This window comes from Oncorhynchus mykiss, chromosome 7 (assembly GCF_013265735.2).
Source record: "Oncorhynchus mykiss isolate Arlee chromosome 7, USDA_OmykA_1.1, whole genome shotgun sequence".
Taxonomy (NCBI): domain Eukaryota; kingdom Metazoa; phylum Chordata; class Actinopteri; order Salmoniformes; family Salmonidae; genus Oncorhynchus; species Oncorhynchus mykiss.
The window spans coordinates 18,484,100-18,496,467 of record NC_048571.1 but is presented as its reverse complement, the minus strand read 5'-3'; the positions used below and the strand labels follow the sequence as shown (position 1 = coordinate 18,496,467).

At 44.5% G+C, this 12,368-nt stretch overlaps 1 protein-coding gene across 3 annotated transcripts in view; it reads right to left on the bottom strand.

The window, feature by feature from the left end:
• Positions 1-778: 778 nt before the first annotated feature.
• The window catches only part of LOC110527437 (rho GTPase-activating protein 6), a 90,936-nt gene continuing 79,346 nt past the window's right edge, over positions 779-12,368 (bottom strand). For 2 of the 3 annotated variants that reach the window (XM_036982861.1, XM_036982863.1), the window contains exons 6-13: positions 11,661-11,716; positions 9,802-9,952; positions 7,697-7,845; positions 6,439-6,618; positions 4,723-4,814; positions 4,303-4,535; positions 3,277-3,348; positions 779-3,189 (exon numbers count right to left, since the gene is read on the bottom strand). In XM_036982861.1, the coding sequence (XP_036838756.1) occupies positions 2,597-3,189; positions 3,277-3,348; positions 4,303-4,535; positions 4,723-4,814; positions 6,439-6,618; positions 7,697-7,845; positions 9,802-9,952; positions 11,661-11,716 (1,526 nt within the window). In that variant the 3' untranslated portion in view covers positions 779-2,596. The remainder of the gene's footprint in view (positions 3,190-3,276; positions 3,349-4,302; positions 4,536-4,722; positions 4,815-6,438; positions 6,619-7,696; positions 7,846-9,801; positions 9,953-11,660; positions 11,717-12,368) is intronic. The other variant, XM_036982862.1, reaches the window with a different exon arrangement.

Here is a 12,368-nt window from a genome sequence, read left to right as displayed (position 1 = left end):
TTTTATTCATTTTCAAATGTTCAAAATACTTCTAGTTGATGGTTTGCAAATAATTGCACAAAATGACCTACCAAATAGCTTAATCAATCATCAAGTTATCAAATAGTAGACCACATGTTTTTATGATGCTCGGAAGTCAGTGGAATCTTTGTGTCTTCTGACCACATCTCTCTGGCTGTACTTACACACGCAATTGGCAGGACATTACCGATTTAAGATGTGGGTAATGATCTCCTGGAAGTTCATTTTCAGCTCTGTCCTGTGCCGTAAACAGATGCAGGACTACTCCTGAGCTCAGATGGAATTAAAGCCGCCAGCGTGGAACGTTCTTACGGAAGTCTTGGTCTTCACTCTTACCCCTCCTCCCTTCCACACTCTCTCTGTTGCTCTCTCCTCCTCTCTCCTTTCGATTATTTTTCCTCTTTCAAGGTGAAGAATTATCAAATCGTCCAAAACTATCCAAATTGTTTTAAGAACGTTTAAGAACGTATCTTTAGAATGACCTGTGGACAAAACGACTAAGCAAAAAGATCTAGGGTCCCCTCTTTTGGTTCTACACTGTTATTACATCGTCAAACATTCATGCGTTGTCGAAATCGGTTACATCGTCACTGGTAAAAGGTGTATAAGACAAACCAAGTACACGAAACACCTTCTTCCACGTTTAATTCCACAATGGCATATTTAAGACGACACACAATACAAAAGCGGACATCAGATCAAAACTCGGGCCATATACATGTGTTTGTTGATTTTTTTTTTTTTTTGTTGGGGGGGGGGGGGGGGTAAAATCAGTTATTTCCACATATTACAATACTGAACGGACATAATAGTTGTAATCCTTTTCAAAGAGCATGGATCCATGGCATACTTGACTCCAAACACACAGGCATTGAGAATAGTGCATAGCAACACAAGCTGTTGAAAGCGTTTTTTATAGAAGTGAAGATGGGACGCGTATTCGACATGTCATTTTAGGGACACTGTGAAGATATGTAGAAATGTGAAAATCCTTGTAAATAATTCAAATGTCTCTCACACTTCAAATTCCTCTCGACATGCAGACGGATTGAAATGAACCAACAAACAAACTACCATTTAGAAAGTGTGCAGTATTTGCCAGCAAATATCCACAAAACTAGGAAATGATTGTAGACTACTGGTGTATTTGGGCGCAAAAAGCATCAGGTAAATTATAGAGTATCAAGAGCTGTATCACATAGGGCGGCGCACAATTGGCCCAGCATTGTCTGGGTTCGGCCGGGGTAGGCCGTCATTGTAAATAACACTTCGTTCTTATCTGACTTGCCTAGTTGAATAAGGGCTCAAACATTTTCTTTAACCATTTTTACATTTACAAAAAAAATAGAGGCAGACAGTGCATGTAATGACAAAAGCAAGAGACGTGTTTGTTTTGTTGCTGAAAAGGAGGAATCAAAAAAGCTTTGGCAATTCCCAGAGTCCAGTAGAGTACTGTAAGTGCAAATATCTCGTAAAATCCCATATCAATCGGACAAATACAGTGAGAGAGAAAGCAATGAATCTGTCAGGCCAGCAATGAACTTGTCTTTTTAATATTCCTATGCAGCCATAACCTTGACATCAACCACCTAATGGAATGAGAGAATCATTGGAATGAATTATGTTGATATGAGCTTGTAAGATAAGCCATGCTGTGGCAACCATGGTGAAGTGAATTCCAATAGCTAAAAGAACAATGTCAACTACGGAAAGAGAGAAAGCAGATGAGACTTTATAGACGCCCAGAATAACATGTGATGAAAAGAGAGTCAAGGAATTAAAGAACTTTAACACAGTTCTGTTCTTTTAGAACCCAACTTAGTAAAGCTTTGACAGACGTTATCTTTTTAAACCGAGTTAAAACCACACGACACAAACATTTAGACAGCCTGTAAAAAAAAAAATGTTAGCTAGGCCCGACATAAAATACATTATAATGCTTATATACAAACTGTTGCAAAACTGTACTATGGGCTCTGTTACTTGGTGACTGACATTGAATAAAACTCTGCTCATACAAACGTGTGCGGTACTTATCGGGATATAATCAGCAAGTAAATACCCTCTGAATATTAGCAGCGATCACTAATATAGGTGACGACTTCAGTAAATATATAAGGGTAGGATTGGTCATGTAAATTGACTGTAGCTTATCAAATTGTTGTCATAAACGTTAAACCTTCCTGTCTTCAAAAGTCACCTGTACATATTACATTCAGTTCAATTTAAACTGGGGCCTTATCGAAAAGTGGACATGCAATTGTGAATCAAATTGATAAACTTGACGTTTGAGGTATGTTTTGCTGACAGTTTCATGTTGATCCTCTCTGAAACAGCTCAGAGAGAATATTTAATAACATGCAAAGGGATGACCAGGATACAACATCAATCGCGGATCAATACATAGCAAACAGGAAACACTAGTGACTTTGTACCAAGTCCGTAGTATAGGCAGCAGCTGCACATGTAAACAACGCCATGGCGCCCATGTTTGGGGGGAAGGACGGAGGGGAGGACAGAGGGGAGGGATGGAGGGAGGGATGGCTAACACTATCCCACGGTCCTATGGTCCAGCTTACACCAGTGTCTCTGGGAGTGTGTCTGCGTTTTCCGAGGACAGGAGTTGCCAGATCTGCCATCTGTCCCTCTGCCAGTCCTGCCACTCTTGGCTCATGGGTACCATGCTGTCCGTGGTGGGGGAGGCTGAGTTCAGTGGCACCATTGGCCTCCCACCCTGCAGGGGGTGCTGGTGAGGGGGTGCTGCGAGGGAGGGGGAGACAGGCTGGGCTGGTTTAGAGGCAGCGGGGGAGAGCCTGGAGGACAAGCCGCCGTAAGGGGGAGGGGGAGGACCCGAGTGGGCGGAGTTAGGGCTGGGGTTAGCCTGGTGTCTAATGCCCTGGGGGAGGTTCTCTGCGCTGCTGGCTGCTGATTGGCTGTTGGGGTACGGTAGGGGTGGGGTCACAGGGTTGAGGCTCAGCAGGAGGCGCGGCCGTCCCGCCTTGCTGTGAGGGCTGCTACAGACCCGTGTGACAGGGGGATGGGGCCTGCATTCGGCCACGCCCAGTGAGGTCTGTGTCCGTCGTACCACCTGCCTGGCATCGCCTTGGAGACAGTCAAGTCCTTCCTGGGAGCTGCGTGAGCTGCCCTCTGACATGTTGCTATGGGAACCTGGAGATACAGATGTCAATGGAAAAAGTCAGAAAATTAAGATAAGTAAAAGTCCAAAAATGTGATTGTTACATTTCAACAGCTTACCTGCATAAGACTGGTCCATCAGCCCTGGTTTCAGAGTGGAATGCCAAGCTCCCCAGATATTAGCATGCTCCTCTGACGTATAGGACATAATGGACATGACCGTGTTTAGGGACCATCATACCCATCATCATCATCGTCATTATTATCAAGATTATAATCATCATCATCATCATCATCACCTCCACCACCACAATCATCATCGTCATCATTATCAAGATTATAATCATCATCACCTTCACCACAATCATCATCATCATCATTGAGATTATCATCATCACCTCTACCACAATCATCATCATCATCATCATTAAGATTATCATCACCGCCTCCCAGGTGGCGCAGTGGTCTATGGCACTGCATCGCAGTGCTAGCTGTGCCACCAGAGACTCTGGCCGGCCGCGACTGGGAGGTCCGTGGGGCGACGCACAATTGGCCTAGCGTTGTCCCGGTTAGGGTGTGTTTGGCCAGTAGGGATATACTTGTCTCATCGCGCACCAGCGACTCCTGTGGCGGGCCGGGTGCAGTGCACGCTAACCAGTGTCGCCAGGTGCACGTTGTTTCCTCCGACACATTGGTGCGGCTGGCTTCCAGGTTGGAGGGCGCTGTGTTAAGATGCGGCTTGGTTGGCTTGGTTGGGTTATGTTTCAGAGGACGCATGACTTTCGACCTTCGTCTCTCCCGAGCCCGTACGGGAGTTGTAGCGATGAGACAAGATAGTAAATACTAATAATTGGATACCATGAAATTGGGGAGAAAAAGGGCGTCAAATTCAAAAATAAATACAAAAAAAAAGATCATGGTCATCGTCATCATTAAGATAATCATCATCATCATTAAGATAATCATCATCACCACAATCATTACCATCATCATCATTAAGGTAATCATTATCATCATCATCATTAAGATCATCATCATCACCTCCACCACAATCATCATCGTCATCATCATCATCATAATTTTCACCACCCTCACCACGATCATATCAACCACAGCTTAAGTAAGACTGGACAGTAGTCCCCTCACCTTTTGAGACCCAAGGATTGGACCCATGGGTGTCCCGTGTCCGTCCTGCCACCTGCCTCACCAGGGTGTATTGTTCTGACCCTGGGCTGGTCCCTTCCCCCTGGTGCTCAGACAGAATGGGGGAGTTGTTGTCATAGGGGGACAGCTCTCCACTGGAGACCTTGTTGGAGTCACTGGAGGAGCGCCTCTCGCTCAGGGAGAAAGGATCCTCTGATCGCAACACGTCTGGACTCCTGTGGAGTGGAAGGAGGGATGGATGAGGGAGAGAAAAGGATGGGTAGAGAGAATAAAAATATATTGCCAAAGATGATGGGTTCTTCACTTTCTCTCAACAGACATGAACACCAGGCTAAGCAACTACTTTCCATGAGTACTCAAAATGTGTGACTGTGATATGTGCAGTGGAACCAATGTACTCACTGTGATGCCTTTCTCCTGAGCAGATAGTCTACCACATCAGGATCAGTCTCTAGTAAACTCATTAGGACCTCATTCTGCAGGTCCGGGGGCACCTACACACAGACAACAGCAGACATGACCAAACAAGTACAAAAAACATGGTTTATGTATGTAATGGCACAAGATGGAGCACTAGGGGGTGCTATTGACCAAGACAACCTCATGGTGAAAGTGAGTCTAACTTTGTCCATCTTCACGTTTGGTGATCACAAGCCAGTCAATACATGAACACATTGAATACTATTAAATACCAGTCTATGGATCCATGTATAGCAGGGAAGGGCAACTTGGTGGCCCAAGGACTACACGCTTTTGTTGGTCCGTGGACCAATTTCACACCAAAAACAAACAAACAAAAAATGTTTGGGGAGAGGGAAGAATAATAGAATACACAAGGTTAAATTTAGAAACTTGGTTGTGCATCCAAATTCACTCAATTAGCCCATTTCAGCATTTTTTTATTTTTTTATTTTATTTAGATTGGTAAGTTAGTCTAGCGGCCAGCTATCTAAACTTATTGTCAGCATGGTTGAATTACCGACCGGGTTGGGGCCCATTGATGATCAGTTATCATATTAAAAACTGCAAACATTTGCCTCCATCCTATGGCAAAATATGTAGAATTGCGGGAAATGAGCTGTAAAACTGCAGATTTTTTTTCTCCGCCCCATGGCAAAATTATTAGAATTACATGAAATGAGTTAGAAAACCTCAAAATCATCTCTATGCTCCATGGCAAAAAAATGGACTAAAGTTATACTGTTACACTAACAATACCTCTTTCCAGCATCCCGCCACTACCCTGAATTACACAGTCTGAGCAAAGGGAAAAACAACCTCTGCAAAGTTCAAAGAATATGACTTCTGTTCAGGGAAATAGTGGTGGTGGTGTCAGAACAATCAGTGCAAGGGATTGGCCCATAAGTCTCTCTGCCACCGTCTCAAAAGCCTGATATCTGTAGTGGTATGGAACTGGGCCCTAAGGCATTTAATCAGGTCCAGGATCAGCACTAACAGCACTAACAAAGGCCCACAGAGCTTTGTTTTCATTCTATAAGACAGAACCATTGTCTGGTAAAGCCTGGAGAATCTATAACTTAAACACAGGCTGCATCCCAAATGGCACTATTCCCTATGAGCCCTGGTCAAAAGTAGTGCACTATATAGTGTACAGGGTGCCATTTGGGATGCAAATATATGTTACTGAGTGGCACCGCTAACCCGGGTCGAGGGAGGGAGGGAGGGAGGGAGGGAGGGAGGGATGTGTGATGGCAAGAAAGAGGACAGGCAGAGGTAATGGAAATGGTATGGCTGTATACAGACCTAGGACATAGAGAGTTCATCAAATGTGTCAGTGCTAAACCCATGCATTTGACATGGTAACTACATAAACAGATTGAGTTTACACAATGTAGGTTATGTAGTTGTTGCAACTTCTCTACAACTGCATCACCTCACCTGTGTACAGTGTATACAAGGAACTCACAAGGGAGTCTTACTTACTGGCCAATCTAAAGTGATCATTTATTGTAGCTTGTTTGCTGGCTATTAGGAATACATTACTGTAATTACACAGTACCTGCCTGTCCAATTACCATATACGTGCAAGGTTGTATTATAAAGAGGGACTAAACAGGAGAATGGGTAGGATATCAACACACACACACACACACACACCATGAAGAGGGAGTGGAAGGTTGCGATCATCCTTTGGAGAACAGCGATAACAGCGGTGCTCTCCTCTGCGCGGGCCGGACTCTGCACACTGAACTCCTTGTCTGAACTCTTCTGCTTGTGGAGCAGGTTGGGACCAAAGATGGTGGCCAGGTTCAGAGAGGTCATCTTGTTCCCCGTCACCTGGAGGAGATGAGGACATAGGAATAACAATAATGCCCGCTGCTTAGCAAATGGTTTTATCTAAAGCCACTGACAGTACAGTGAGCGCATACAGTTTCGTGTGTCCTGTATGTGATTCCTGCATAGCATGGAATCACATACAGCCACACTAGACTAGGCAAACATGTGCAATTGACTGTCATTAACACAAAGAGATACACTTCATTATACTTCCTGATTTAAAAATAATAATTTGACCAGATATAATACAATATTGACCTCATAGAATGCCATATTGACCTCATGGAATACCATATTGACCTCATGGAATACCATATTGACCTCATGGAATACCATATTGACCTCATAGAATACCATATTGACCTCATAGAATACCATATTAACCTCATAGAATATGATATTGACCTCATAGAATACCATATTGACCTTATAGAACACCATATTGACCTCATAGAATACCATATTGACCTCATAGACTACTATATTGACCTCATAGACTACTATATTGACATCATAGACTGCTATGTTGACCTCATAGACTATAATATACCTCATAGACCACAATATTGACCTCATAGACTACTATATTGACCTCATAGTCTATAATAGACCTCATAGACCACAATATTGACCTCATAGACTATAATAGACCTCATAGACCACAATATTGACCTTATAGACTACTATATTGACCTCATAGACTACTATATTGACCTCATAGAATACTATATTGACCTCATAGAATACTATATTGACCTCATAGAATACGATATTGAGTGCTTCTGGAAAATTACTAGCTAAACAGATTGGACAACTACCGTGAAGAACACGCAACAATGGCTAAACTGAGACTTCACCATGATGTCACAGAACAGCATCCCCCCCCCCCGAGAACCCGAGAACTAGTCTCAGTGCGAGTTAGGGAGGGAGGAAGCTATGCTGTTGAAGCTTGACGCCGGTTACACACCGATCCAATCCTCTCAGATCTAGTTTATAGGGAGGTCTAGGGGTAGGGGCATGTGGTTGTTTTGGGAATCATGGGGAGTGGTGGGGGTAACGGAAGGGGTCTTCGCCTCACCTCCTGTCCGTCTTTGTCATGGCTGTCGTGGGCGTGGTTCGCCACGGTAGAGAGGAACTGCAGGAGGCGGTGCAGGGTGTCGCTGTTACAGGCTGGCAGCAGGTAAACCAGGAGCTGGGTGGCACTCCGCTGCTCCTTACAGTCCAGCACTACAGAGGAACAGGACAGGGGTCAGGGGTTAGAGGTTAGAGGGCAGGGTGTCACTGTTACAGCCTGGCAGCAGCTAAACCAGGAGCTGGGTGGCACTCCGCTGCTCCTCACAGTCCAGCACTATAGAGGTACAGGACAGGGGTTAGATGTCAGAGGTTAGAGGTTAAGAGTGAGGATTCAGTCTAAATCATTTGAAATATGTCACACTCTCACATATATACACATAGGCAAATGTACATACACATAGACATACAGTCATTGCCAAAAGTTTTGAGAATGACACAAATATTAATTTTCACAAAGTTTGCTGCTTCAGTGTCTTTAGATATTTTTGTCAGATGTTACTATGGAATACTGAAGTATAATTACAAGCATTTCATAAATGTCAAAGGTTTTTATTGACAATTACATGAAGTTGATGCAAAGAGTAAATATTTGCAGTGTTGACCCTTCTTTTTCAAGACCTCTGCAATCCGCCCTGGCATGCTGTCAATTAACATCTGGGCCACACTGATGGCAGCCCATTCTTGCATAATCAATGCTTGGAGTTTGTCAGAATTTGTGGGTTTTTGTTTGTCCACCCGCCTCTTGAGGATTGACCACAAGTTCTCAATGGGATTAAGGTCTGGGGTGTTTCCTGGCCATGGACCAAAATATTGATGTGTTGTTCCCCGAGCCACTTAGTTATCACTTTTGCCTTACGGCAAGGTCATCCATCATGCTGGAAAATGCATTGTTCGTCAAAAAAACTGTTCCTGGATGGTTGCTCTCGGAGGATGTGTTGGTACCATTCTTTATTCATGTCTGTGTTCTTAGGTAAAATTGTGAGTGAGCTCACTTCCTTGGCTGAGAAGCAACCCCACACATGAATGGTCTCAGGATGCTTTACTGTTGGCATGACACAGGACTGATGGTAGCGCTCACCTTGTCTTTTCCGGACAATCTTTTTTCCAGATGCACCAAACAATCGGAAAGGGGATTCATCAGAGAAAATGACTTTACCCCAGTCCTCAGCATGCCAATCCCTGTACCTTTTGCAGAATATCAGTCTGTCCCTGATGTTTTTCCTGGAGAGAAGTGGCTTCTTTGCTGCCCTTCTTGAATACCAGGCTATCCTCCAAAAGTATTTGCCTCACTGTGCGTGCAGATGCACTCACACCTGCCTGCTGCCATTCCTGAGCAAGCTCTGTACTTGTGGTGCCCCAATCCCGCAGCTGAACTTTAGGAGACGGTCCTGGCGCTTGCTGGACTTTCTTGGGCGCCCTGAAGCCTTCTTCACAACAATTGAACCGCTCTCCTTGAAGTTCTTGATGATCTGATAAATGGTTGATTTAGGTGCAATCTTACTGATTCCAAGCACCCCCTCCTTTCTTTTGAAGCTTCCAGTCTATTATTCGAACTCAATCAGCATGACAGAGTGATCTTGTCCTCGTCAACACTCACACCTGTGTTAACGAGAGAATTACTGGCATGATATCAGCTGGTCCTTTTGTGGCAGGACTGAAATGCAGTGGAAACATTTTTTGGGGGATTCAGTTCATTTGCATGGCAAAGAGGGTCTATGCAAGTAATTGCAATTCATCTGATCACTCTTCATAACATTCTGGAGTACATGCAAATTGCCATCATACAAACTGAGGCAGCAGACTTTGTGAAAATGAATATTTGTGTCATTCTCAAAACTTTTGGCGACGACTGTACATGTAGACAATGACATTCACAACACTTGGCACAATGTATGCACTCTGGTAGGCTAAATCCCAACCTTTACAGTGCATACAGCCTGTGTGTCATTGACCCAAGTATACACTCTTAAGTGTGGGTTTAGTGCAAACTGAAGGTGTGTCCTACTAAAAGAGGCCAACGAAGGTGATTGGGCCTAGGGCAGAGACTGACTCTACTACTGCACACACAGAGGGTAGTATTCATAAGTAGTGAAGTTGATGTTTCCTCACACATGGTGTTTATGAAGGCAGTGTAGAGCTCCTTGGTGAGGAGAGGGTCAGGCATATCTCTGAGGAACTCCTTGAGCAGCGCGGCCACGTCGTGGACACTGTGCTCCTCATCCAACTGGACGTCCACTCCCCGGTCAAACTCCTCCCTCAGCTAAGAGACAGAGTAAAACAGAACATGAGATATACCATGTAGTCCACGTACTTTACTGTTTACAGCGACTACAGTTAGAAAGTGAACTCAGAGAAACACTCAAACATATTCGCATCACACGCATGTGAACACATTCCACTCACATTACGGGGACACACAGATATACACACACCAGGTGTGACCTTGGTGGTGAAAACATTCTCACAGGTAGTCCTGGTCCAACCGGTTCTGTTCCCATGCTGTGTCAACCTGCTTCTTCCACAATCTGACCCCTAGCATTACTCAGAGTTAAAATGGGTCCACTTAGTCCAGTAAGATAAGCATTATAAGCAAGTATTGTGTTTGATCAAGCATTATAGCGAAGTTTGATTATAGCTTGTGTTTTAGATAAAAACCTGGTTACAGATCTAAATGTTGGCAGGAAGTAGCCTAATCATATAGCTACTTCCTTAAAGTGAGAGATGGTTGAGATTTAAGTAACTTTGAAAATACGATCTGTTAGTGATGTCGATGATATGGTCCGTTCTTTTTCAAGTCAGCAAACGGGGGATTACAGTGAGAAGTCATGTAAATTGTCTCACATGGTGACATTTTGATTCAACGCGCTGATAGCATTGTATTCCCTCAAGCGGTGAGATGTTGAAAATAGCAATAAACTCCCCATCTCAGAACGGAAACAACACCATTTAAGACAGGCTGAAACTGGCTGGCACCAGTGCTTGTGTTTTTGCTGACTTGAACGAAAGATTAGGATCTGCCATTGTGAGCGTTGCGTATGAGCTACGCATACAGAGAAGACGGAGAAGTCCAAACTTGGAGAACACAAGTCAGAAAACACTCAAATCTCCTTAAAAAAACAGAGACATTGTCCAAAAACAACACTTCAACGAATTGAGTTTTCTGTCATGATAACCAAAAGCAAACGTTCAACTGACATTAAAAAAAGGAGGGGGAAAAATTCACGGCGAGCAAAAAATACTTAAAACCACACTATGACTATGACGATATAGGCAGAACATACATGTCCATGTAATCTGATTAATTATGATATAAAAGGCGAACCTGATCCTAGATCAGCACTGTGATGGAAATTGAATACAAGGCCCTGGGATGGAAATTGAATACAGGCCCTGGGATGGAAATGAATGCTACAAGCCCTGCTTGAATTACAATATGGCATTAAGGCTCGACTGCGTCCCTTTGTAGACTAGGGCCACGGCTACAGAGGAGCCTGGCTCTTCAGCCGGGGCCAAGTTCATCCGCTCTGCTTCCTTTAATAACGGACGCTGAACTAATGCTAAGTGGGTGTGCATTCTCCGCAGCGGCGGCAATATCAAAATCAATGCATGAATATAAATATATTGTGTCAACATATCAGAATTTGAATAGCTTCTATCTATATACATTCATTTCAACAGCTTCTATCTATATCACAGTATACATAAATATAATGCCATTAGCATTGGTCCCTGTTAAAAAAAATTATAATAAGGTCTTATAAAACCATATTGTCAACCAGAACAGTCAATTAATAAAATGTGTAGTTCATTTCAATCGATGCTTCAACTGAGTTAACGATACAAGATCCTCTATTAATAAGATCGATTAAGTTTAAAGGGGTCGCCAACCACTCGCGGTGGGCTGAAAACAACAGCTTTGTGCAGCAACGTGCGAGAGGTATCAAAAAGTGCCTCTCCCAGGTTCTCACCTGCCTCACTCTCTTCTTGGAGCTTCCCACTCGGAATATCCCCACCGTCTGAAGACCTGTCGGAAGAAACAGCGGAGGACATAAGTGAGCGTCATCCTCCACTGGTAAAAGAGACACTCGGGCCGAATAATCACAGATGGAAGAGACGTGAAGACGCAGCCGCCATACGCCTCCTTTCAACACAGAGATTATAAACCAGCAAACCTAAACCAACGCTACTGTGGCCCATTCCCGCCGAAGTGGACTTTAGCTCCTAACGCTCAGTCCGGCAAGTGAGGATTTAAAGACTGCGGGAGAGCGGGGGGAGTAAACCCAGGGGTCCACGTTGAGAAGGAAGTGTCGGGAATGAATGGCCAGACACTACTGCCTTGTTTCTACATCATCTTGGTTGGGCAGTGCAGGGCGGGGTAAAGATCTGGGGCTGGTTGGGCAGTGCAGGGCGGGGTAAAGATGTGGGGCTGGTTGGGCAGTGCAGGGCAGGGTAAAGATGTGGGGCTGGTTGGGCAGTGCAGGGCGGGGTAAAGATCTGGGGCTGGTTGGGCAGTGCAGGGCGGGGTAAAGATGTGGGGCTGGTTGGGCAGTGCAGGGCAGGGTAAAGATGTGGGGCTGGTTGGGCAGTGCAGGGCGGGGTAAAGATGTGGGGCTGGTTGGGCAGTGCAGGGCAGGGTAAAGATGTGGGGCTGGTTGGGCAGTGCAGGGCGGGTTAAA